The following is a 27476-nucleotide window of genomic DNA, read 5'->3' as shown; positions in this document are numbered from 1 at the left end:
TATTGAAAATATGGTTTGCAGATGGTGACAGCAGTCACAAAATTAAAAAACGCCTGCTTCTTGGGAGAAAAGCAATGACAAACCTAGACAGCATCTTAAAAAGCAGAGACATCACCTTGCCGACAAAGGTCCGTATAGTTAAAGCTATGGTTTCCCCAATAGTGATGTATGAAAGTGAGAGCTGGACCATAAAGAAGGCTGATCGCCGAAGTATTGATGCTTTTGAATTATGGTGCTGGAGGAGACTCTAGAGCCAAGATGACTACAGTGGTACCTCGGGTTAAGAACTTACAGTGGTACCTCTACTTATGAATAACTCTACTTATGAATGTTTCTACTTACGAATGGAGCTCCGTCCGCCATCTTGGATGCAGTTTAGATAGGATTTTTTCTACTTACAAATTTTTAGATAGGGTTGCTTCGACTTACGAATTTTTTCTCCCAATGCATTCCTATGGGATTCGACTTACGAATTTTTTGACTTACAAATGTGCGTTCGGAACGCATTAAATTCGTAAGTAGAGGTACCACTGTAATTCGTTCTGGAGGTCCGTTCTTAATCTGAAACTGTTCTTAACCTGAGGTACAACTTTAGCTAATGGAGCCTCCCGCTGCCACCACACCACCGTTGCGCGATTTCTGTTCTCATCCTGAAGCAAAGTTCTTAACCCGAGGTACTATTTCTGGTTTGGCAAAGTCTGTAACCTGAAGCGCCAGTAACCCGAGGTACCTCTGTATAGAGAACTCCCTGCATTGGATGTGCAAAGGAAATCAGGAACATTCAGCTTTGCTTGTTTCTCAGTTTGCTCACACATATGCAGAAACCCATCTGTTTTATCCTCAATACATCTATTTAAAGCATCAACGCAATACACACAGGAGACGCAAGGGAAGCAACTATGGGAATTTGTCTGCCTTTCCGCAAGTTTGTACCGTGTCACAACTTTGCCTGTAATTGCCTCGTAGGCACCGGCTCTCCACATCATGTGGAGGAAAGGTGAATGGGCAGATTGGAGAAAAGGAAAGGAATTGATAAACACACACACACAATATAAGCAAAGAACAAAACCGGGTGCCTTAATGCTTTTAATTGGAGGGTGGGGCTGCCACATTTGGGAGCCAAGCCAAGTGCTTATCTGTGCTGGACCCCTGCCATTTCATTTGTGGGGTGTTAGGGGGTAGTACCTCTGGTGGGGTACGTAATGCTCCTTCTGGGTTAATTTGTCCACCTTTGGTCCCCTCCCTGCACTCAGTTCTAGGAGCCTAGAAGCTGTCAGGGTGTGATAGAGACCCGCTAAACTGGCCCGCTAAACCAGCTGATAGCAGCTGATGGGTATCAAACCCTCGGTGAGTTACAGATTCCCCTTGCATGTGAAGACAGGCTCTGGTGGATTGAGTGGATGAGAGCAATAGTGGGTCCAACGGTCAAGGAGGTGTTCATGCTGTACAGGTCTAAACCACTAAACCTCTTGGGTTTGCCAATAGGAAGGTTGGCGGTTTGAATCCCCGCAACGGGGTGAGCTCCCATTGCCCGGACCCAGCTCCTGCCAACCTAGCAGTTTGAAATCACGCCAGTGCAAGTAGATAAATAGGTACCACTGCGGCAGGAAGGTAAACGGCGTTTCCGTGCGCTCTGGTTTCCATCACGGTGTTCCGTTGCGCCAGAAGCGGTTTAGTCCTGCTGGTCATATGACCTGGAAAGCTGTCTGTGGACAAACGCCAGCTCCCTCGGCCTAAAAGCGAGATGAGCACCGCAACCCCATAGTTGCCTTTGAGTGGACAGAACCATCCAGGGGTCCTTTACCTTTTTTTTTTTTTTTACAGGGAAGCGAGGGGGCTTGTCAGTCTGGGATGGTAGCCCATCTAGGAGATGGAAAGCTGTGATCCTAAACCTCTGCTGCCTTGCGGGGCATCTTCAGGAGAAGAAAAGGCTAAGGAGTAAACCCACAAATTGGGAGCCAAGATGGTTGGATGGCATCTCGTACATCTCCTTCCAGCAACTTCTGCAGCCAAGCTGGTGCCGTAACGTCTTGCTCTGCTTTCCATCTGGACCACATCAGCGAGGCCGGGGGGGGGGGGTCTTGTTGTCTGGGCAGTCCAGGACCTCCATACACACTGGAGGTGCACTCTGTTGTCTCTAGAGACAGACAGATGCCACCAAAACCCAGGGCCACAGTTCTCTTGATTTCATAGATCTATGAAGCAGGGTACTACACGTTAAGCAATTTATTCAATTGGAGTGACCTGGAGGGAGACTCTGTTGGCTAGGAAATTAGGACCTATTGCAACGTTGTTCTGCAGGTCCCACTTGTACGTTAAATAGAACCTGTTCAGCCTTTTGATGCCACCAGCGGCGTAGCGAGCCGCTGCGACACCCGGGGCGTCAAATTGCCGTGCTCGGGGGGGGGGCGTCGCTACGTAACGACACATGCGTCGTTATGTGGTGGGGTATCGTCGCCCCCGTGCCTCCAAAGCTGCGCAGCTCCAAACTCCAGGTAAAAAGCCCGCTCAGGGGGGTGCCACTTGGCGCCCCCCACCCCCGCGACTCCCAAGCCGAGCCTCCAGCCTCCCGGTAAAAAGTCCGCTCGGTGCGGTGCGGACCGCACCGAGTGGACTTTTTACCGGGAAGCTGGAGGCTCAGCTTGGGAGTCACGGGGGTGGGGGCGCCAAATGGCACCCCCTCGAGTGGAACCCGGAGCAGACCGCCCCCATCGCCCCCCCCCATTGCTACGCCCCTGGATGCTATTGATGAATAATGGGCTGCCTCTATGTTAATACCAACATTTTGTAACTTACAAGATGTCTTTCATCCTTCCAGCCTTGGCAAGAAACAGGAAACAATTGAGTAACAAATATCTTTTATTGAGCCTCAGACTATCAAAAAAACAAACAAACACTGAATTCAGCTTAGCACTGCAATGCTACATTTCCGTCCAAACTATCCACTAAAAATGAAAGCACTCGTCAGTATAAAAGTTGAACAAGGTACAAGTTTAGCTTCCAATGAAGTTAAAGTAGACACGTGGATATAATTCTAGTTTCACAGATTTGTGCTGCTAAACGGCAAAGATAAAAAAACACTGTGAAGAGTTGACTGTACAATCTCCTGCAGAATTCTTTTTTGCAATAGATTGAAAGAACACACCAACATTTTTTGATGGAGAGTTCAAGGGAAACTGTGTTCTTAAAAGGAAGTCAGTGGGTGATTAAGTGCACTGGTCAGATATTCAGTCCATGAATCACATTTTCCAAGGAACGGATCATACGATTTCGAGAAAAGTATTAAGTCTAAAATGCAGCATCTTGGGTGCCTCAAAAGGGATTGTCTGCAATTCTTGAGTTACTCAATTCTAGAGAATTCAAAGCTACAACCAAGAAGGCTTTTATGAACTGCTTAACTGCAGTCTTTGGGCACCAAAGAATAAGGAAGAAATTGGTAACACAGCTATACTGGATCACTTCCGAAGCTTTTGGTGCAACACTTTCACATTAAAAGCACTAATTTTCCTAAAGCCTTTCCCTCCAAGTATTGGAAGAGGGCTTGTCCATTTAGGAAGACCACTGTCTGGAAGTTCTAAAATGCCATTTCCCCTAACAATGGAAAAACCCCAAGGAATGTCGCAAAAGCATCCAGCAGAGAGAGACACTGAAATTTAGGAAGACACCTACTATGTGATGCATTGCTGGGTCTGTGGGTGGGATCACAAAAGATACACACATGCCAGCAAGCAGTGCAAAATCTAGTCCTTTCAATAACAGCTTCTGAGCAAGGGCAGTTGAAATGGGAGAATTCACAACAGCTGAGCTGGGAAGACTCCTCTGTATAATCTGCTCCAGCAAATGCAATCCATATCGTGAAGAAACCTCTCCACTGGGCAAAGGGTGGGGGAGAAGAGACTAGACCAAAACAATGCTATAAAAAGATGAGTTCTCACCGGACTGTCTGGGTCATGGCACCTTGGACTGGGGGAAGGAGGGGACTCACATAGCATGACTTTTCTGTACAAAATAGGGCCTGCTTGAAAAAAGCTAGCAATTTCCGGGAGGCTAGGCTAGACACAGTGCCAGATTTAGGATGGTAGAGGCAAGTTCCCTTGCACCAAGCAGAGGAGTGGAAAATTGAGAAGATCCATTTGGGGGTGCCAAATCTTGGCCTTGCACTAGGTGCCATATTACGGAAAATCTGCCCCTGCTAGAGAGCTTCTTCACAAATTAGTTTTATATGCATTATTATTATTATTATTAGATGGGGTACCTAGAGACCCATTTATTCCACATGTCTACTAGGACTATTTTCTTCCTTCAGGTTGCAAAATTATATGGTTCCTAGAGTTTTCTGAACCAGGCAAGGCCATGTTTACTTTTATCCACTAATATCACTAATGAGCATCTTTTAAACAAGATCAACTCCATTATCGGAAGCGACTAATAGTTTAATGTGATTACTGTGAATTAAGCAGCTATTTTAAAAGATGAATTTTTTAAAAAAGAGAGGGACATAAATAGGCACAAAAAAACACCAAACAGAATTCAGATGTTTTCTAGGAGGGGCAAAAAGTCAGAGCCTTCATCACTTTCCTTCAGTTAAAACAGCTATTTTTGCTGTTTATGGAATTGCATCATTATTACAAAACAGCCTTATTTCTTCCGCCCTGTTAACTTAAGTTTGCTTTCGACAACAGCAGATGGTGCAATTACGTAGTGTACCAAAAGGAGGAAAATTTGTGTATGCCCAAGCATAGTCTCTCTCTCTCCCCATAGGACACTCCTAACAGTGAAAGCATCTCTAGACATAGCCCACAGAGCTGAAAAGTCCAACTTAAGAGGACCCAAAGAGCCAGCTCATTTCACAAAGTCAGGATAGGAAAAGAGTGGAACCCTATAAAGAAAACTGTTGTCAGAAAAACGTAGAAAGTGGAGCAGAGGCAAGGGATTTCCATTCAGAACCGATGTTCAAAAGGAAATCTACACCTAGCATTACGATGAAAATATCTGCGTAATTTTCTCAGCCTGCCTACGGTAATTAACAAACAGAAGTAAATTTAACGTGAGAGCAAGAAGTTCCATTTCCTTCCTTTGCAGCAATCTGCCCCTCCCCAAACCAATACAGTGGAACCTCCGTTTTCAAGCATCTTGGAAGCCGAACATTTTGGTTTTCAAACGCCGAAAACCCGGAATTGCTTCCATTTTCGAACACGCCTCTCAATGGAATTTGCCAGCTGTCCACTGAGCTTCGGTTGTCGAACGTTTTGGAAGTCAAACAGTCTTCCAGAATGGATAATGTTTGACAACCGAGGTTCCACTGTATTGCAACATTTGAGAAATCTAGAGCTGTGACTATTGTGAATCCTTTCCAATAAAAGATCCCGCTCTTTACTTTTTAGGACATTCACACACTGCTAATGCCGTGAAGATCAGTGTAGTTTAGGCACCGTCCCCAGGTCTGTCTCAGCAAAAATGCTCCTTTGCTTGAATACGACGTGAGTAACAAGTATCTTAGCTGCTCCTAAAGTCAAACTGCAAGTGGGTTTTTTATACCTTTTTCCTCCCCGCAATGTGCCTAGAACTCTGAACTCATGAATGTCTACTTATCAAGCAGCATTTGGCATAATAAAATATAATCGCTGAAATTGTGACTATGAAATGGGTGTTTCTCCTGGGTTGTTAAGAGCCGTTGTACGCACAGTTACCCTGCACAAAACCCTTAGCATTAAAGTTGAGGGATAAAGGATAACTGTAATAGATCATCGTTAAAAGAAAGCAACCTCATTTGCCCTTCCCAAGTTCAGTTCTTTGATGTATTTCTGAAGATCGTGGCAACGACGACAGAAGCTGCTCAGATTTAACCTTGACTAGGAGCAAAGTAAATTAAGAGTGAAACTACTGTATTGTAACAAGCATGACAGCACTGATGTGTTGATACTGTAGTACTGAGACTTCTGCCAAGTTTCCAAGGCACTGGTTAAAGCCAGAGTCAGCGTAAAGGTATACTTCCTGTCATTGAAACTCAAAGGTCACCGGCTGGAACCCAATAACCAGTGCTATGTGACAGTAGCAATTATATTAATTATTGCAGTTACTGGCAGTTCCTTGTTTCTGTTACGAGTCACCAAAGTCAAGGGGTGGTGTTTACCAGTAAGCACAGCTTTAAGCTTATTTTACTATCAGATAGACAAAGAGGTGATCCTGTGGATTATTATTATTTTTTAAAGGAAAGCAGTTTACCTTTATCCTGTACAGATAATAGGAGCTATGTTCCAGGATTTATAGATAGCAGTTGGGCAGGTAAGGTAAAGGACACCTGGATGGCTAAGTCCAGTCGAATTTGACTATGGTGTGTGGTGCTCATCTCGCTTTCAGGCCATGGGAGCCAGCGTTTGTCCACAGACAACTTTCCGGGTCATGTGGCCAGCATGACTAAACCACTTCTGGTGCAACGAGACACCGTGACGGAAACCAGAGCACACGGAAACGCCGTTTACCTTCCCGCTGCAGCGGTACCTATTTATCTACTTGTGCTGGCGTGCTTTCAAACTGCTAGGTTGGCAGGAGCTGGGACGGAGCAGCGGCAGCTGGCCATGTCGTGGGGATTCGGCAAGTGCAAGAGGCTCGGTGGTTTAGACCACAGCGCCACCCATGTCCCTAGTTGGGCAGTATGGTGCCTATTTTAGCAATGGGACCCTTGTAGGACAGGAGTGGGGAACCCTTTTGGCTTTACAGGGCCTTGCAGGCCAAACCTGACAAATGCGTGGAACTTAAAACCTGCCAATCACCTGTCAAGTCACAATGATGTCAGCTGCAAGATGCTTTGAAGTCGCAAGGTGTTGCTAAAACAAATTTGGGTTTTTTTGCAGGAGATTCCACACAACCACCTTCCTGAATCGGAAGGGGTTTACACAGAATCATGGCAAACAGAGCAAGATTGAAGTCCCACTCATCAGAGTTAAATCCTGCCGCTTTGGCTGTGCACATCTGTTCCCTGCTGGGAACAGGAACATGCAACCAATGCAGGATTTAACCTTGCCGTCCTTCCCCGTCTGCTGTCGTCACAAGAAAAAATGGCATAGCAGGGCTAATTGGAGACACACACACACACATATGGCAGGCCGAGATCAGCTTGCAGGCTGGAGGGCCCCCCCCCCCAACCCATTGTAAGCCTAGAAAGATCTCAAACTAATACCACAAGCAGGTACAAACCAGATGGCTGCAGTTTGGGGTTAGGACTCACGAGTTTCTTTAGACATGACCAGAGCAATAAGGGGAAGTCTGCATGCCAGACGGCCCACTGGTTTTGCAACAGCACTCTGTTGCAAAAGCGTTTTTGTCCTTGATGTGGGGCTGGGGGGGGTACTACTATTGGGAAAGCAAAGGTGCAAAACCACACAGGGCATGTGGTTTTGTACCTGCAGCGCATAATTACAAGCTTTGACATATCCATTATGCAGTCCTGGCAAAGTGCATTCTTATTCACAAGGACATCACTCAAGTATTTCAATGTTATTAGAGGGGGTAAATCGCTGGAACCGCTGATTTATTACTACTGCTGCACTATTTCTAGGGCACGGCCTCTGATTTTCACAGGCCGTTCCTGAAGCTTATCGGTGTGCCCCAGCTTTGAAATACAAGATGAAGAATTCACTTAGTGTTGCTCTGCTACTCACGTAAGAGTGATTTCTAAGAATGCAAGGAACGAACAATGCCTGTTGTGAACTAAGCCAATGACACACTCTCACTATATATATATATATAACTCTCACTGTACTGAACACACACTACAATTAAGGCCAAAGAGCACTTAATTGATGGCATATATTGTGTCTGGAATTGAGGTATATACAGTGGAACCATGGTTTTCAAGCCCCTCGGAAGCTGAACGATTCAGAAACCGAACGCCAAAAACCTGGAAATAATTGCTTCCATTTTTTAATGCGCCTTGGAAGTCAAACGGCTTCCGAGGCGTGTTTCTCCATTTTTTCCAATGGATTTTGCCAACTGCCCATTGATCCTCGGTTTTCGAATGTTTCAGAAGTCGAACGGTCTTCCGGAATGGATTGTGTTTGAAAACTGAGGTTCCAATGTACCCCAAAACCAGAAGCTTAAAGGGGCAATGGTTAAAAGCACCCTTAGGCATGCATATGTAAAAGAAGGTGGTTTAAAATGTCTCATATTGCACTTCAGGTTATCCGTCTTTAATTACAAGGCAAATCAGTCACATAAACCCATTTTTCTTATGCTGGTTGTTTTCCAGATAGCAAGATGATCTCCAGCTGTATAAAAGCAATCAAGTTCTTGTGTGGAGGCAAGAGATTTGGATCTCTCTTAAAGCTCCTTGATCTTTTTGTCCGTGCTTTTAATATTGATGTCCAGAGTCTCCACCTTTGTGGTAAGGCGACCCAGAATTTCATCCTGCTCGTCAATTTCAGACTGTAGGCCAAGAGCGAGGTTTTTCAGGCGGCCCAGCCCAGAGGACATTTCATCTGCAAATGGACGGAGACAATGGAGCAGGGTTAAGAGCAAGGATACAAGGCAGGAAATATGTTTGGGAAGTCAATTCATAATAAAGTAGCTGCTCTGAGACTATTCTGAGCTAAGGAGCCAATAGTTAAAGAGGATGGTTGTTCTTTTTTCTGTGGCTTTGGAATAACAATCATAATTTATTATTTATACCCCATCTGGTTGGGTTTCCCATTTTGGGTGGGCTCTCGCAATTGTTAGCCTTTATGGTTTCACAGGACTATTTTTTTGTACAAACTAATGCAGCTACCTCTGTAAATAATGATTATGATTATTTATACCCCACCCATCTAGATGGGTTTCCCCAGGCACTCTGGGCGGTTCCCAACAGAATTGAAAGCACAATAGAACATCAAACATTAAAAACTTCCCTAAACAGGGCTGCTTTCAGATGTCTTCTAGAAGTCAGAGCGTTGTTTATTTCCTTGACATCTCATAGGAGGGCGCCACTACCAAGAAGGCCCTCTGCTCGATTCCCTGCAACCTCACTTCTTGCAGGGAGGGAACCGCCAGAAGGCATTCGGAGCTGGACCTCAGTGTCCGGGCTGAACAATGGGGGTGGAGACACTCCTTCAGGTATATTGGGCCAAGGGCGTTTAGGTCAGCACCAGCACTTTGATTTGTGCTTAGAAATATTAAGGTAAAGAGAGCACTGCCGCCTTCAAACATATTGCTATTTCTGATCCTCTCCCAGCTCATGACCACTGTCTTTTCGGAGCAGCAATTAGCCGTAAACCACATCCACTTAATTTTTGGCAGTCAAAAGTGCAACTTGTAGAATCTGATGAGAGCAGCTGCTATTGTGCATCTACAGACACCTTTAATCTCTGCACAGCAAGGGAGAGGAACCTTTGCTCCCCTGCCCTCCAATGTTGCTGAACTACAACTTCCATTTCCCCATGCTTGCTGGGGATGATGGAAGTTGAAGTTCAGAAACAACTGGAGGGGCAAAAGTTCTTCTGCTCCCGCTGTGCAGGAAACAGAGCCCTTGTTGACAATTTTGCAGGAGGAAGCGTTGCACAGCAAAGCAACCTGTTTGCTGTCACCCAGCCATATCCTTTCACTCCTCCAATTCCTTCTATACCCCCTGATTAATCAGCAAAAGATGATTAATAACTGCCCTACATTCTTGTTTTTCAAGTTGTTTGAAGACTTCTTATGTAGCAAGCACTAACTGAATTAATAAATATTAATGTTAATAATTTTTCCATCACCTCCTATTTCCATGAAATGAGAATTGAAAAACAGGGACACATGCTTCTTTCTGCTTGGGAGAACACCCCAAAGGGATTCAATTTCAGGTACTGTAAGGAGCTGGGATTAAGCATTATGAAGTTCAGGCTGTCACTACTCACCTAAGTTGTTATCGACTTTCTGATGGTAAGCTCGGAGGTGTTGATTCCTTGGGTAACTATCAGGTGGGAACGAAGACACTGAACTGGTTCCAGTGGAACTATGCTCTGGCAAGGGGAAAAGGTGAGTTTTTAGACATGCACCAAACACTAGTTGATGGCTCCAGTTCTTATTTTTCTAAAAGAGAACAATTTTAATGTAGCAAGTATGGTTTTACAGTCATACCTCGAGTTATGGCCGCTTCAGGTTGTGTGTTTTTGGGTTGCGCACTGCGCCGAACCCGGAAGTCCTGGAACGGGTTACTTCTGGGTTTTGGTGCTATGTGCATGCGCATAAGCGCCGAATCGCGACCCGCGCATGCGCAGATGCAGCGCTGCGGGTTGCGAAAGCTGCGGGTTGCGAACGTGCCTCCCGCACGGATCACGTTTGCAACCTGAGCGTCCACTGTATACTGAATTACTGGAACACATCATTATTAATTCAAGGTGGTTTGTAATTGGAAGTAAACACCACAATCCTTTTCTTTCTTGCAGACCTGCCATACCAAAAAAACCCTGAACGTCCAACTCCTCCAGGCCTGGCATGGCCCTTTAAACAAGTTTAAACATACCTCTCTGACGGAGGGGAAAAAACAAGAATCATCGGAGGAACAGAAAACCCACAAGAAAAATAGAGAGCAAAGAAGAAGAGAACATTGGGGGGGGGCAGAGGGGTTTGGATCTTGAAGCAGGCTAGGAAGGGGGTGGGATGAAGGAAGAATGAATATTTTTTTATTTAGGACGGACAAAAAAGGACTGAAAACTGGACTGTTGACTTTGGAACTTACTGGACTGGAAGGGAATGGCCGAGATCGGGGGGGGGGATGTAGGATAATTGGAAAAATTTAAAATTGGGAATGTTAAAATGGATTTAAAAAATATGGAGGTTCTTGGGAAAGAAATTATGGCAAGGGAAGAAAAGGAATGTTATTCAATCTAGAAGTCGGGAAAATAGAATGGGGAATTTGATAAGAAAACTGCTTAAATGAGCTGAAATGAAAATCTGTGAAGGGGGAGGTAGGGGAAGCCCATAATAATAACAATGTCAAAAAAGAAGAAGAAAGGAATGGTTATTTTTAGTTTTTCTTTTTATCTTTTTGTGCCTCTTTTTTTCTTTTTCTTTTTTGTGGGGGTGGGTGGGGTTTTTTCTCTTTTTTCTTTTTGTGGTTTTTTTTCTTTTTTAAGGAAAGATAGTTGTCTGGACACCCTTCTCTGTCTTCCCTCGTATCCGGGGGCCCACTGGTGGCAGAAGTGGGCTCTGGGGGGGGGAGGAAGGGGGAGGGGATAAAGCCAGCTATAAAATGGAACACCTTCGACTATTCACCCTGCATGGGACTCTCTCGTGGCAGGAGGGAGCTCGTGAGGGGAGGGGGTGGAAGAGGGTGGTTGAATATGATATGTATGTTTTGTCTTTTATTGTAAAATTAATAAAAATTATTTAAAAAAAATAAACAAACAAGTTTAAACAAACCTGAATTATCCAACTTCCGTAGGTTTGGATGACTCTCCTGGTACTTTGACTCCTGTTCTTTGCTAACGGATATGGCTTCTTTCAATCTGGAGATAGAGAAAAGACAGGTACCATTCCCAGTGTCCAAAGAGGCCTTGCATTAAGGGCAATGGCTTAAAAAATTTTAATTTCCCTTTCTGCAGTCTTTCCACACTCACACGCATTCGTTGTTGTTCCCTTGCCTCCCAGGCTCCTGATCAGTTCAGAATGAGTCTATAGGGTGGGGTGGGGGGGAAAGAGAACCATTTTCAAAAGAAAACTGGGGATGCACTGATCTTAAAAAGTACAAGGATGGAGCTGCCAGGAAAGCACAATGTTCAAAACTCTGTTTTGACGCCTTTTGCATCTTTCCTGACTTTGCTGAGAATGGTCCAAAGGTCAACATAAGTACCACACATTCTGATGCAATCAAGGGAGAAGTTGCAATGGATATTTGAATCTTTCCTGGCCCCACTGAAGAAGAATGCTGGGATGAAACTGAAGTCCCAACTTCCACCTGCAACCTGGGCTTCCACCCCTGCTCTCCCGACTCCCAGGTGTCACGTTTTATACCTTTGCTAGCTGGGAAGAGAATTTAGGTTGCTTACTTGTTGCTTGCTTGGTATTCGGCAGCCCCGTTCTGTTCAACCTTGACCTCTTGTGGCTTGGCTTTGAAGTAATTCACAAAGCCACCAAACACGCTCTTGATGCTGTTGATGTGTCTCTGACTTGTTTTCAGGTCTTGATCCATCTTATCCACCATTCGTTCGCTGCGTTTCAGTACCTCGCCTTGCCGTGCGAGCTCCTACGGAAAACAAGAATTTTTAACGCGGCTGAAGAAAAAGCGCCGCGAAATGTTTTAACTTCGCAAAGAACCGGGTTTCGAGAATTGCACTCCCTGGCTGTATTGCCACTCAAGAAGAACATGAGAAGAATCTGCTGGATCAGGCCAAGGGCCCATCCAGCCCAGCATCCTGTTCTCACAGTGGTCAACCCGCTGCCTGCGGGAAGCTCTCAAGTAGGACCCGAGCACAAGCGCACTCTCCCTTCTTGAGGTTTCCAGCAACTGGGATTCAGAAGCATCACTTGCCTCTGACCGTGGAACCACAGCATAGCCAAAATGGCTAGTAGCCAATGATAGCCTTTGGCTCTTATGAGTTTGTCTAATCCCTTTCTAAAGCCATCCAAGTTGGTGGCTATCACTGCCTCTTGTGGCAGTGCTTTCTTTTGTCCCTTGCTAATCCACAATTTAGCACAAGCTGGAACGAACCCAAACAAAGCCATGGGCTCCCCCTTTTCCCTACAGTATAGCTGGAATGAGTTCTTCGCCAGTAGTTCCCCTTAGCCAGAAATCTGGATTGTCATGTTCTGAAAACCAGAGACCATTGATTTAAAACAAACGCCGATCAGTTTCAAAACAAAGCCGCTTCAAGTCCTGGGTTTGGCTTGTTTAACTAACCAGTGTTTGTTTTGGACCATAGTCTGTGGCATGTAAGAAATGAGAAGTCAAGATCCTGAGAAAGAGGGATTAAATGCTTGTGATGTCCCTCCTTCTGACTATACAGGAGTTGATGACAATCAGGAGAGTGGTTCCCAAGGGTTTGCTTGGGCTTCTTTCAGCTCATGCATGTGCACTAAACGAAGATTTAGTACAGGCATCCCCAAACTTTGGCCCTCCAGGTGTTTTGGACTACAATTCCCATCATCCCTGACCACTGGTCCTCTTAGGTAGGGATCATGGGAGTTGTAGGCCAAAACATCTGGAGGGCCGCAGTTTGGGGATGCCTGATTTAGTACGAAGTGGAAAAGAGCCCCTTTGGTTCACTAGATTTCTTTAGCAAGTTGCTGCGTATTGCTGATGAAAAATACGAAGTAGTAATCCTTTCTATCTCCACGGTATTTTCTTGAATTCTATTTCTACTATAACATTCATGCAGCAAGCTTTGCTGAAGGCATGAGGAAGCTAAGATGTGAAGACTCTGCTGATGCCTAATTAAAGCTCACCTGCCTACTGAACGGCATCTGCTCATTTCACGATCTGCTCCTTTAGCATTTTTTTTTTTTAAACCACTACCTGGAATATTTGCTGGTCCAAGTTCCTACCTACAAGCGAAGAACAAAAGACTGCAGTCTCTCTGCCCAATTTCCCTCTAGTCTGACCACAAGACTCTTTCAGATAAGGTCTGATAATTTTCCCAGGGAGCCAGAAATGCTCTTTTTGGCTTCAGCCTCTAGAAAACACCGCAGTTCAGGTAAAATGTAGCTTCTCTATAGACTAGGGAAAACAACAACTTGGATAGATTTCAACCTTGATTGTTATTATTACTTTTTAAAAAAATTATGAGCTTGTTTCAATTTTTCATTTCCTAGTTTATCACACACTCTGGGATACAATTGTCATATGATCTGAAGGAGATGGACCAAGTATACAATTTCATTTGCACCACACTTGGAAGAAATCAACACCCACGGTTGGAGAGGACAGAACTAGCACTCATTCCTAGTGCTTTCAGAAGTTCAAAACACTTCACATGCAGCATCTTCTTGTTGTAATATTCCTAACAATAATGGAAGCCAGGCCACTACTGTCCCCATATTGCATATGGGGAGGCTGAAGACAGCAGTAGCTTGCTTCAGTCCACCTGGAAAGATTGGAACCAGGGACGCCCCAATTCAGTACTCAGTCTCTTGGACTTTGGTTTAAATATGTATATGAATGGAATAATTTGAATGGAGAGTTAAGCACTGGAGAGCTAAGGCTCTACAAATAAGCTTATTAGGATAAAAGGCAGCTCACAAAATTGCCCCAATCATACCAAGGATAATCGAAGAACAACTCATAACTGCTAGTCTTTTGATTTACAGTGGTACCTCGGTTTAAGAACAGTTTACAAACTCTGCAAAACAGGGAATAGTGTCTTGGTTTTAGAACTTTACCTCAGTCTACGAACAGAACATGAAGGGTGGAAGGGCACCGGCAGCAGGAGGCCTCGGTTCAAGAACGGTTTTGGTTTAAGAACAGACTTTCGGAACAGATTAACTGGGAGCGGCCAAGACCATATAACACTGGTCCTGAAAGACCTACATTGGCTTCCAGCACGTTTCCGAGCACAATTCAAAGTGTTGGTGCTGACCTTTAAAGCCCTAAACGGCCTTGGCCCAGTATACCTGAAGGAGCGTCTCCTCCCCCATCATTCTGCCCGGACACTGAGGTCCAGCTCCGAGGGCCTTCTGGTGGTTCCCTCACTGCGAGAAGCAAAGCTACAGGGAACCAGGCAGAGGGCCTTCTCGGTAGTGGCGCCCACCCTGTGGAACGCCCTCCCATCAGATGTCAAAGAGATAAATAACTACCTGACATTCAGAAGACATCTGAAGGCAGCCCTGTTCAGGGAATTTTTTAATCTGTGACATGTTAATGTATTTTAAATCTTTCTTGGAAGCCGCCCAGAGTGGCTGGGGAAACCCAGCCAGATGGGCGGGATACAAATAATAATAATAATAATTATTTCTTCATAAACCGAGGTACCACTGTATTTATTTTTTAAAAACAACCTCACTTCTAGAAAGACAATCCAGGAGGCCTTGTATTAGTGGTTCTGCCTACCAATGATGCCTAGCAGTGATTCAAGTCTAGGCTTCATAATTAAAGGAAATGATTAATAGGAAGGACTATGTAGTCAGGTGTGTGCTGAAAGTGGCTGAAGTAGGGCCTGCTCTCCTTTCTAGTCACTGGCTTAGAAATCAAGCACATTTACAAATGATAGGTCCAATGTACATCTTCAGCAAATAAGACACTGTGGTCTGAGACAAAGACAAAGCCCATCTCCTTGAGAGATGTCCTTTTACAGCTGCTCAATTCCACTTGCCCACAATAATCACTTCCCAACAAAGTTTCTTGCATGAATGTACTGTCACGTCTTCAATGAAACCAAGATATAAAGGCATATGGTGCAGAGAACCAACGACTTGAGTTGCTGTTACTGGCATGAGCTGGTCCCTTATGCTTTGAAAGAATGTTGGAAAAGTTGGTTGGAAAGAATGTTGGAAATAAATGTGTGGACAGACTCTGAAAGTCTGCCATTTCCGAAAGGGCATTTGAGTATGTACTCAAAATCATAATGCGGCTTTTATCCCTAATGAAGCATCCAGGTTTTTTTTGTCAGTTCTCAGACTCTGATCCTAAACGCTTTGCAGGTAAACTGCACTGAAATCAATCCACTTACTTCTAAGTAAGACATAAAGGTAAAGGTACCCCTGACCGTTAGGTCCAGTCGTGGATGACTCTGGGGTTGCGCACTCATCTTACTCAATACGCTGAGGGAGTCGGTGTTTGTCCGCAGACAACTTCCAGGTCATGTGGCCAGCATGACAAAGCTGCTTCTGGTGAACCAGAGCAGTGCACGGAAACACCGTTCACCTTCCCGCTGGAGGTAACTTCTAGGCTAGCAGCAAACTATGGTTTGTTGTTGCACTCAAGCCACAGTTCTGTGTTGAATCTGAAATGACCCTCATATTGTTCTCCTCTATTCCTGGATCCACATTGCTCTAAATGCAGGGAGAAACCCACTCTGAAGGTTTTTAGGACGGGTTTCAAATAAGGACTAAAGGACGTTCCACCTGCCGTTTCTATGCAAGAGTTTTTCAAGGTGTTGGAGCAACAGCAGAGGAGCCAATCTGCTAGCCTAAGGATTTAACATAGAAGTGCATCAAGGTTGCATCCAATGTAAAGGTAAAGGGACCCCTGACCATTAGGTCCAGTCGTGACCAACTCTGGGGTTGCGGTGCTCATCTCGCTCTATTGGCCGAGGGAGCCAGCATACAGCTTCCGGGTCACGTGGCCAGCATGACAAAGCCGCTTCTGGCGAACCAAAGCAGCGCACGGAAATGCCGTTTACCTTCCCGCCGGATCAGTACCTATTTATCTACTTGCACTTTGACGTGCTTCCAAACTGCTAGGTTGGCAGGAGCTGGGACTGAGCAACAGGAACTCAACCCGTCGCGGGGATTCGAACCGCCGACCTTCTGATCGGCAAAGCCCTAGGCTCCGTGGTTTAGACCACAGAGGCACCCGTGTCCCTAAGTAACTCATAAGTTGACATTGTTATAGGAAAAAAATATTTAAGGAAGTACTTTTATCCAATATGCTCCTCATAAACTACGGCAAGGTCTATCTTAAGATTCTTGCTTACCTCTGACGCAGCTACGCCAATATGCTCAGACTCATAAATGAGGGACACGGCGCGGTTGCTGCTGTCCACAGTGGCCTGGGACCGCCTCAGGACTTCTTGCTGCAGGTACCTCTGTCTATCTGCCCCTTCCCTAGGGGGCTCATTACTTTCATTCCACTTGACTGGCTTTAAGTCTTCATCCTCATCTTCGTCAAAAGGATTGTAGCTTTTTGAGTAAGCCGACATAATTGCAGCTCGGAGTTTGGTTCTTTTCTATGCGTGAATGTAGACAAAAGGCAGACTAGAACGAAACCAGACTGATGTTTTTCAGACCTAGATCGATGCCTTCATGCCAGAGATCGCCAGCAACGACGGGATGGAAAGCCGGATTCTGTGAAAAGAAGTGAGTTGTAAGTAAATTTAAACACAGATTGAAATGATTTGAAAGAACCCATACCTATATAGGAACAATTGTGATCTCCTCCCCCAGCTCAAAGCTATTAAAATATATTTTTGCTCCACTTTTCTCCAAACTCTGACAAGTCACGCTGTTCGGATTAGTGTGCCAGAGGCTTGGTAGATGAAACGGCAAGTCAGTTATCCAACCAGGAGATAGCAAACTGCTCCAGATGACCCAAAATGGGTGGAACCAAGCCACATTCTTGCCTTCTTTCATACCATGTGGCTCAACTCATTTGCTTCAAACATCTCAAACTGCCTGCTTTGCCAGTGTATCTTCCTAACTAGAGTACCTGCCTTTCAACAGTAGTGTTTTAGCAACATGCATTGTATGTTTTGATCCATGGAAGCAGGAACAAGTATGTGGATGTGGGAGAAGCTCAGTTCTTATCAGCTTTCGATTTATACCAGTCCTATACCTTTGCCTCATCTTTCCGTTTAAACCACTTCCAGTGCTACGAAGAGGTCACCTTTCAAAACTCGATGCATCTTTGCTTTAAGCTGGTTGAAAAACAGAGGAGGTTGCGGTAATCATGGGTCAAACTATCCTCAAGCAGACACTATTAGAGAATTCAGCTGTGCTCCAAGTTCTGCCACTAAAAAAATAATAATAGCTTCCCGTTTTGGCCATACTGTCAACATACTCCTTTTGCAAACCCTAGAAACTTTACTGGAGTTTTTTTAGGGGTGGGGGTGGGGGATCCTTATCAGCATGATAAGTTTAAAATGTAAGAGCACCCCCTGGCCTAATCTCAGATCTTAACCATTCTTTGTCTTGGGACAACCTGAGTCACCGCATTGTGCCAGCCCCTCCTGGCCAGCTCAAATAGCATTTTGAAGGCCTATATTGCTCACATGTCTCAACAAATACTGGTCACTACAGCCTTAAGGGAGGCACTCTAAAGTCTACTCCATCGTGACCACCTGAAGCACAGCCTTTAGCAACGCTGTACTTACTAAATGGGATATCCTGCCTGTGGATATTAGGTAAGTGCCTAATATTAGGGTCAGTGGTTCTCGAAGGGTGTGCCAGGAGAGGATGGCAAGTGTGGTGGGGAGATTCAAGGACATTTAAACATATCAGTGTAGTATAGTACAGTTGTACCTTGGCTTTTGAACAGCTTAGTTCTTGAATGTTTTGGCTCCTGAACGCCACAAACCCGGAAACTGAGTGTTCCGGTTTGCGAACTATTTTTGGAAGCTGAACGTCCGCCGGGGCTTCCATAGCTTCCGATTGGCTGCAGGAGCTTCTTCCAGCCAATCAGAAGCTGCGCTTTGGTTTCCAAACGTTTTGGAACTCGAACAGAAATCCAGAACAGATTCTGTTCGACTTCCAAGGTACGAATGTATACTCTCCCCCCCCCCCCCCGGGAATATGGATAGATATCTTTTCAAAATGAGAGCAAGAGCATCAAGCGATACGGAGGACAACCCTAGTTGTGATCCAGAATTGCCATTTGAACTGTGCTGGAGAAGACTAATTGAAAACTATATTTTGGATATCCAATGACTTCCCTTCTTTTCCTTCCATTGTTCATTTTACATATCATACATTCCTGCATATTTTACAAAAAACTATTCAAATAAGTTTTACACTTTTACATCCATCAAAAATGATTTACTCTCTTGAAGTTATCTTAGTGCTGCCAGCGTTTTCAGCTGTAGTTATTTTTCTTATATTCAACAAATATTTTCCACACTTCTTTAAATATATGTTAATCTTGCTCTCTTATCCTATGTGTTAAACCTGCAAGTTCTGCATATTATGTCAACTTAAGTTGCCAATCCTCTTTAGTTGGGACCTCACTCACTTTCCATTTGGGGGCTAACACAAGAAGGGCTGCAATAGTTGCATACATAAACAATCTTTTCTGACACCTAGGAATTTCTGTCTGGGTTCAAGATGAGCAGGTGACAGCAAAGGTTGCAAGGTTTTTAGCTGGGGCAATCAGAATAAGATCCACTATTTGACTATTGATTCAAAACCCTAAAATGTATTTTATATAATTGACTTTTTATTTCTATTCTTTGTATATCGCATTGTTGTTTTATTGCTATGCTAGGTAGCTGGTGCAAATAAAAATTCATTCATTCTGTCTGGGTTACTGTATTCCCAACAGAAAAAACTCTGGGTTTTGGGGGGGTAAAGTAGTTTTAAATATTTTTTTCAATTCATTATAAATCATTTCCCAATATACTTTTACCTTTTTACATGTCCACCACATGTGAAAAAAGGTTCCCTCTGCTTCTTTACACTTCCAACACGTTCTATACTTTCTGGATGTCTCATGGTCATATTATGTCAGGCTTCGGAGAAACGGCTTCCTTCCCCCACCCCTTTGGCTGTGCATCAGCAGAACAAAGCAAGTAAGAGTCCCTTACCAGTTTAAGAGTGTTTAATGATCAGAGCAAAAAAGCAACACAGCCATTATCGGAGCGAAGGTCCTCCCAATTAAGCTTCCCTCCTACTTTCCCCTGAGTCATCTGCGTCACTTCCCCCTTCTTGCAACCTGATCCCGCAACCACTGAGCCTTCTCCTTACCATTGGATCTCTTTCTCTTCCTGTTCTGCTTCTCTTAGTTGTTCCCCACTCAGCTCTGCCCAGCTGTTGCTTTCCGAACTATGTCCCCCTGCAAACCAATTCTCTAAATGAGGCATCCCCAAACTTCGGCCCTCCAGATGCTTTGGCCTACAATTCCCATCTTCCCTGACCACTATTTGCACTTTGATGTGCTTTCAAACTGCTGGGTGGGCAGGAGCAGGGACCGAGCAACGGGAGCTCACACTGTCGCGGGGATTCGAACCGCCGACCTTCTGATTGGCAAGCCCTAGGCTCTGTGGTTTAGGCCACAGCGCCACCCGCGTCCTGTTTGTTATGCAACATATTTCTTATCAATAAAATTTTTGGTGTGGCATGAGCAAATTTTTATTCTGAAAGTGTGTCCCAGAGAAAACAGTTTGAGAACCGTTGTTTTAGGTCAGGCACCCCCAAACTGCGGCCCTCCAGATGTTTTGGCCTACAACTCCCATGATCCCTAGCTAACAGGACCAGTGGTCAGGGAAGATGGGAATTGTAGTCCAAAACATCTGGAGGGCCGAAGTTTTGGGGTGCCTGTTTTAGGTCCTTGCTAAAGACTTCTCTGTTTAACAGCCTTTTCCTGCCCTGTGATCCAGCAATGTGTTTGCATTGCTGAAGTAGGCTTATCCGAATATACTAGCTTTAGGATCTGGTCGCATGATACAGGGCACTAAGACAAGAGCATCATTATTATTCGAGAGGCTGTCTCGAGTAATAATAAACTAAGACACCAAGGGATTCATGTGTACAGGATGATTCTTATCATGTGCACTTGGAAGCAAGCCCACACAGAGCAATGAGACTCATGCTATTGTCAATTGGTAGTTGCCAAATTCTTTGAGACTTGCTTTGCAGGAAGTGGAATGCCCTCCCACCAGAGGTCAAAGAGAATAACAATTACCAGACCTTTAGAAGGCATCTTAAGGCAGCCCTGTTTCTGTATTTTAATGTTTTGTTGGAAGCCACCCAGAGTGGCTGGGGGAACCCAGCCAGATGGGCGGGGTATAAATAATAAATTATTATTATTAATAATAATAATAATAATAATGCAGTGTGCGCTCCTGGGCCCAACTCTGAGTGCTATTTTTGACACTTTTGGCACTTCCTAGCTTAGAATCAAGGTAGTTAAATGATCAACTAGCTCCATATGTACCTGCTCAAATCTTAAAGTCTTCTGAAGCGCTCTGCAAGGTGCCCCAACCAGGTGAGGTGTGGCAGGAGGATACAGAAGAAAAGGCCTTTTTAGTAGTGGCACCCCAGCTATGAAATACTCCCCTCCGAGAGACCCACTTGGTGCCCACATTGACATCACTCCAGCACTAGGCACAGGCATTTAAAATCTGTTTCAGTGTTAAATTTAATTTTTATTGAGGCCTCTTATGCTATTTTTAACGTTTGATTAACTTAAGGTAAAGGGACCCCTGACCATTAGGTCCAGTCGTGACCGACTCTGGGGTTGCGCGCTCATCTCGCATTATTGGCCGAGGGAGCCGGCGTATAGCTTCCAGGTCATGTGGCCAGCATGACAAAGTCGCTTCTGGCAAACCAGAGCAGCACATGGAAACGCCGTTTACCTTCCCGCTGTAGCGGTTCCTACTTGCATTTTGACGTGCTTTCGAACTGCTAGGTTGGCAGGATTAACTTATTTTGGGCTTTTTAGATTTGCATTTATTTTTGTTAAAAGCTACCCTGAGAAGGCACCATACCAACATTTTAAAATAAACAAATTAAAAATAAATATTACCCACAGAGCTATGTCAGGTGTTGGGCCAGCAGCAGCCCCAACTTTGGGTTTAAAATTAAAATAAAAAATAAGCTACTTTGAGGACTATTTTGGATCAAACAGCAGGACAGAAATAAAATAGTATGCCAATAGAATTAGTCATCAAGAAGCTAATTACTCATCACCTCCAGTTGATTGCCATCAACAAAAACACACACCATACAATTCAACATAATCTGAAGTACTGAGCAAAATACAAAGTACAGTATAACTGGAAGGCAAAGAGAGTTTTTAAAAGCGATCTGATGAAAGACTATCCTCCACCTGTTTCAAAAAGGGAACCTGTGGCTAAATATAAACCTCAACATGAGGGCTGCTGCTAGCCCAACACCTGGCATAGCTCTGTGGGTTGTATTTTTTAATTTGTTTATTTAAAAATGCTGGTACAGCGCCATCCCATAGCTATGTCATCAGAGTAGCTTTTAAGCAAAAACAAAGGCAAATTTAAAATAAGTTAATCAAACATTTTTTAAAAAAATAGCACCCCTGATCCCTGGTGCTGCTAAGCTCGGGATGATGGGAGCTGGTTGTTCAGCAACAGCTGGAGACCCAAGTTTGGGAAATCCTGAGTCACTGGGGTGCAGTGGCCCTTGACCTAAAACTGGGGACGACCCAGCTGTCAAATCGCGCCCCCCCCCCCACAGCCACAAAGCTCACTGGGGTGATGCTGGATCGATTTGTTCTCTCTGCCCCTCCCCAGGAAGCTCACCCAAGGAGCCACCTTAACTCTCAGCCCAATCTACCCCGCTGTTGGGAGGACAAAGCGACTCAGATCCACACACCCCGCAAGCCTACCTCGCATGGTTGTTGTTCTGAGGATAAGAAAACGGGGGGAGGGGATGAGCACCATAAACGTTTTCTTTTGCTCCTGGGGGGTGGGTATAAACCTGGTTAATAAGATGTAAATAGATCACTCTAAGGAGGAAAAAAGAGAAAAAGCTGCTTCTTGCTAGCTCCCTCCCTCCCGGCATTCACTCACCCACCACCAGCAGCAGCGTCCCCCGCTCTTCGGCTTCTCGCTTCCCGTCACGAGCCGAGTCGACTTCCTCCCCTTCCTTTCTTCCGGCAGGTCAAGCGGGCCAAACCACTTCTCCAGCTAGGGCGGGGGGGGGGGGAGGGTGGAGCGAGAGAAGAAAATGGGAGGGGTAGAGAGAATGGGAGGAAACGAAACAGAATGGACGCGGTCGGACTGAACCAACCACCGCTTTGAGAGAGGGGTTTTTTTTGAAAGAAAATAATACAAAAAGAGTAATTTCAAACCTTTATTATCCTCGGGAAAACAGCTCACGGGGGAGGAAGCGGGCACTGGATTTGGTGAAAGGCGAAAAAGTGGTCAACACGCTTTGGGCACATACACACAAAGTCTGAGTTAGTTGGTTGAGTCTCTGGTTTTTTGTTTTTTTTAAGGTCGGGATTCCAGGAATGAAGCCGCTGCGGGCGCCGCCATGTTTGTCACGTGCCGTAGAGACATACGCGCCGTGCCTTTAGACTTGAATAAGTGTGTCGGCATTTGATCGGTTTGATCTCCGGTCTTTTCGATCGGCAGGTGTTGGATTCAGACTTGGTCATCCTTAGAGTAGACTCACTGAAATCAAAGTATTTTGATTTTAAGGGGGTATACTCAAAATCTGATTTAGAACGCCACTGACAAATTGAATTGAGTGCTGCAGCTGAGTAGACATGGTTACCGGTAGGATCGGGCTGTAAAGTACCGGCAACTCTAACAAATTTCTTTACGGCATGGGTTGTTTTGGGCTGCCAACGAAAGTTTATGGCGTAAGAAATTGGTTGCATCTTTGCTGGGTCTGTTTATGGGCCATTGTAATGGTTTTGCTGAAATGTATTTCTCTCTCCCTTTTTTACAATTATGTTTTTTTTAAAAAATATTTTTTATTCTTTTTCAATCAAACAAACAACAATACAAACATATGATCAAACAAAAATACATAGTACAAAAAAGAACAAAAACATAAAGATTCTAATTTCTTTTTTTATATAAATATTTTTATTAGATTTTATCAAATATTTAAGAAAAAACATCACAGATTAACATTTTAACAAAACAAACATAAAAAATACAAAACAATAAACAACAATAAACACATCTCATCTCGTTACATCTTTTAAATCATTGTCTCTTTTGTTTCCCCAAATCCCTTCTAACTGATTTTCATTTTAAAATCATCTATAACAGTTTCTGACTCATTGCCTTTAATTTCCATCATCATATTTTTCTTGAATTCCTCTTAATTTCCATCTTTTATTTAAAAACTCTCTTTTTCTACTTGTAATCTTTTACTTTATTCCCTAATGCCTTAACTTCGAAGTTTCCCTAGATGTTCAGTCTTTTATTACTCAAAAATAATTCCCTAAATACACTTTGAATTTTTTCCAATCCTCCTCCATTCTCTCATCCGCTTGATCTCGGAGTCTTCCTGTCAATTCTGCAAGTTCCATAAAATCCAGCATTTTCATTTGCCATTCTTGTAGAGAGGGTAATTCTTCTTTCTTCCAGTATTTCGCAATTAATATCCTCGCTGCTGTGGTGGCGTACATGAACAAAGTAACATCTTTTTTTGGGAGTTCTTCCCCAACTATACCAAGTAAAAAGGCCTCTGGTTTTTTCACAAATGTGTTTTTATATATCTTTTTCATTTCATTATAAATCATTTCCCAGAAGCCTTTTATCTTAGGACATGTCCACCACACATGATAGAATGAGCCTATTTCCTCTTTACATTTCCAGCACTTATTATCACCCTTGTGATACATGATTGAATGGGCAAAAGATTTGGGTCATAATATTATGATAGCAGACTGGGAAAAGTTGTGGAAGAAGGGAATGAAATTTACGGCATGCACAGCTTTGAAGGAGAATTTAATGAAAATGATGTATAGATGGTATCTGACTCCGGTTAAATTAGCAAAAATGAATCACAAAATGTATCATAAAGATTCTAATTTCTCTTCTTTCTTTAACGATGTTAAATGACTTCCCTCGATCTCTTCCTTCTGAGTTTCACTTTAAATCATCTTTAGCAGTTTAATTACTCATATTCTTACATATTAATATATTTACCCATAAACTAATATTTCCCTATGATATTCAAAGAATATCAATACCAAACTAAAATCTAATTTATTACTGACAGCCTATATCTCCTCCTCTAGGGATTCCATATTTCTATATTTTACAATACTTTTTCAAGTATAGTCTCCCCGTCAGTTCAGCAAGTTCCATAAAGTCCATCATCTTCATTTGCCATTCATCTATTCTTTTTTACAATTGTTTTGCATGCCTTAGGCCAGGCATCCCCAAACTGCGGCCCTCCAGATGTTTTGGCCTACAACTCCCATGATCCCTAGCTAAAAGGACCAGTAGTCCGGGATGATGGGAATTGTAGTCCAAAACATCTGGAGGGCCAAAGTTTGGGGATGCCTGCCTTAGGCTCTTAATTTCTTTTGTAAGCCGCTTGAGGACTCCTTTGAGGTGATCGACTCATGAGTCAAAAAAATAATAACATTTATAATTAAGAACAACTGAATTTGCCATATAAAAAAATCCTTCAATAGCACCTTAAAGACCAACTAAGTTTATATTTTGGTATGAGCTTTCGTGTGCATGCACACTTCTTCAGAATTTGCCATAACACTCTTTAGTTCTTTCTGCAACAGACCACTCCTCCTAATACGAAGTACTGAGCAGCTTCCTCAGTTTCTGAGTCCCCAGATACTACAGCTCCCATCAACCTTAACCATTGGGCTAAACTGGCTGGGGCTGCTTAGATTATATTTATTTATTTATCTCATAAAAATTACACACCGCTTGGTTGTAAAAAAAACACACCTCAAAAAGATAAAACCATAAGATCAGGGGGGAGGGAATGTAGGATACAGTACCTTAAAACATACCATGCCAAAACAGATTAAAATTCACATCAGCACTTCTAAACATAAAACACGCCAAAAGTCGCTCGCTTTCCCATTTATTTATTTTTTCAACCCCCAGTTCAGCTTCGTGCGCCACTCTAACCTCTCCGCCCCTCACGTCTCTCTATGTGCAAGGTTCGTACGATTACTGGACCTCGGGAGCAGCCCACGTAGCGCCTCCCGTTCCCGCCCCCAGGAGCTGCTGAACTACAACCCCCATCAGTCCCGGCCAGCACAGCCCTCGCCAAAGAAGGAAGAAAGGCAGCAAACGCTGCCGGGAGCTGTAGTTCAGCCGGGGCTGGCTCGTGGTGGCCAGAGCCGTTCTCGCGAGAAGTCCGACGCGAAGCCGGGCTGCCGGCTGCTACAGCCGCTGGAGAAGAAGGGATGAGGGGAGGGGCCCACAGGAGCGCGAAAGGCCGCGAGTGACACTCTCGCTGTGAGGAGCCTCCTCACAAGATGTCGGCTCTGGCCGTGGCGACGGCGGCGGCTGCCACCGCGGCGGCCGTGACCGCGGCGCGCTCGGAGAAGCCCAGCAGCCCGGGTTCGTCCAGGGGCTTCTACTTCAACACGGTGCTGTCTCTCGCCCGCTCGCTAGCCGTGCAGAGACCCGCTCCGCTCGAGAAGGTGAGGGAAGGCGGCGCTGCCCAAGGCGACTGCCTGCTGCTGCTCCTGCTCCCAGTTACCTCAGGGGGTGGGGAGTGTGGGGGGTCTCGCTCACGTCACCGCGTACGGCGTAGGGGCGGGGGCGGGTCTGCGCTTTGCTCCTTGGACGACTTGCTTATGTCATTTCGTTTCATTCCGTGAATTTTGATTTTCAAAACAACCACCACAACAGAAAATGCAACACTTTTAATCATCATCATCACCAGTGCTTTTAAAAAAATATATGTTTAGGGCTACTGTACTCTCATTTTGACTCAAGGAAATCACCATTTTATAGTTCAAATCTGGAAAAGAAAATACAGTAAATGGACAAAAGTACAAAGATTCACAAAATGTTTAGGGGTATGCGTACACCTGCGTCCTCCCAGAAAAAAACAATAATTTCAAGACACGCCTAAAGAATTGCCTCAAGTTTCCTAGACCCCTGATCTGGGTAGGCTTAAGGCTTAAGCCAGGGGTCAGCAAACTTTTTCAGCAGGGGGCCGGTCTGTGAATGAACGAATTCCTATGCCCCACAAATAACTCAGAGATGCATTTTAAATAAAAGGACACATTCTACTCATGTAAAAACATGCTGATTCCCGGACCGTCCGCGGGCCGGATTTAGAAGGCAATTGGGCCGCATCCGGCCCCCGGGCCTTAGTTTGGGGAAGGCAACCTAAGGCCCGTGGGCCGGATGCGGCCCAATCGCCTTCTCAATCCAGCCCAATCAATAGCGAGATAACTTATTGTGATATTTTACAATCAGTGTTTAACCACAATGATTGCCTAATGTAAGGGTTATTTTTTTTTAGTATTATATTTAATGTAAGAATAATCCTGAGATGTGGTAATCCTTTGGCAAATGGTGATGGTGAAATGTAACAGTGATAATCCTGAAAATAACAATTATAATAAGTTTACTATTACTATTTCTTCACTATTTGTTGCTGGGATTCTGTTCCTTGTAGCAAATGATGAAATGTGGTAGTGATAATAACCCTGAAGTAATACTGTGCCCATTCAATCACCACTAGGATTGCTGGGTTTCAGGATTCTTATTCTTATTCTTGATTTTATATACAGTATATTAAAAAATAGCCCTGAGACTTAGTGATCCTATTGGTAAATAGTGATGGTGAAATATAATAGTAGCAATCCTGAAATCAGGTGGTTCTTGTGGTGTAACAGTATTACAAATACTAATCTTGAGACCTGACAATTCCTGTAGTTAACGATGATGGGGAAAATTATTCCTTCAGTAGCACCTTAAAGACCAACTAAGTTTTTATTTTGGTATGAGCTTTCGTGTGCATGCACACTTCTTCAGATACAGTGAAATAGGAGTCCCCCTCCCCACCCCCCTCCCCTCCCCCTCCCACCCCCTCCCCACCCCTTCTCTACATAAGTGCCTGGGGACTCCTATTTCACTGTATCTGAAGAAGTGTGCATGCACACGAAAGCTCATACCAAAATAAAAACTTAGTTGGTCTTTAAGGTGCTACTGAAGGAATTTTTTTAT

The 27476-nt window shown here is 44.2% G+C and overlaps 2 protein-coding genes across 5 annotated transcripts in view; one reads left to right on the top strand and one right to left on the bottom strand.

The window, feature by feature from the left end:
• Positions 1 to 8167: 8167 nt before the first annotated feature.
• SNAP29 (synaptosome associated protein 29) lies at positions 8168 to 22406 on the bottom strand. 4 transcript variants are annotated; one of them, XM_088659105.1, is made up of 8 exons: positions 22362 to 22406; positions 22178 to 22250; positions 19226 to 19364; positions 16584 to 16953; positions 12003 to 12199; positions 11377 to 11462; positions 9870 to 9974; positions 8168 to 8477 (listed from the first exon to the last, which is right to left on the bottom strand). In XM_088659105.1, exons 4-8 carry the CDS (start codon positions 16806 to 16808, stop codon positions 8320 to 8322), a joined length of 771 nt encoding a protein of 256 aa, XP_088515231.1. In that variant the 5' UTR covers positions 16809 to 16953; positions 19226 to 19364; positions 22178 to 22250; positions 22362 to 22406; the 3' UTR covers positions 8168 to 8319. The 4 variants fall into 4 exon arrangements, with proteins under 4 accessions (XP_088515231.1, XP_088515230.1, XP_034953426.3 ...); XM_088659104.1 differs by lacking the exon at positions 19226 to 19364; XM_035097535.3 differs by lacking the exons at positions 19226 to 19364; positions 22178 to 22250.
• Positions 22407 to 25649: 3243 nt separating this feature from the next.
• The window catches only part of PI4KA (phosphatidylinositol 4-kinase alpha), a 98546-nt gene continuing 96719 nt past the window's right edge, over positions 25650 to 27476 (top strand). The window contains exon 1 of the mRNA XM_060269495.2: positions 25650 to 25936. Coding sequence (XP_060125478.1) covers positions 25769 to 25936 — 168 coding nt within the window. The 5' untranslated portion in view covers positions 25650 to 25768. The remainder of the gene's footprint in view (positions 25937 to 27476) is intronic.

This window comes from Zootoca vivipara, chromosome 16, assembly GCF_965207765.1.
Source record: "Zootoca vivipara chromosome 16, rZooViv2.hap1.1, whole genome shotgun sequence".
Lineage (NCBI taxonomy): Eukaryota > Metazoa > Chordata > Lepidosauria > Squamata > Lacertidae > Zootoca > Zootoca vivipara.
The sequence above is the reverse complement of the archived record's forward strand: the minus strand, read 5'-3'. Positions and strand labels throughout refer to the sequence as shown.

Coding starts and splice junctions, on each gene's coding strand:
- SNAP29 (XM_088659105.1), bottom strand. CDS start 16,808: ATGTCGGCTTACTCAAAAAGCTACAATCCTTTTGACGAAGATGAGGAT. Junction 9,975..11,376: donor ACGGAAGTTGGATAATTCAG/GTTTGTTTAAAC, acceptor TCCCCTTGCCAG/AGCATAGTTCCACTGGAACC. Junction 8,478..9,869: donor GAAAGTCGATAACAACTTAG/GTGAGTAGTGAC, acceptor GTCCATTTGCAG/ATGAAATGTCCTCTGGGCTG.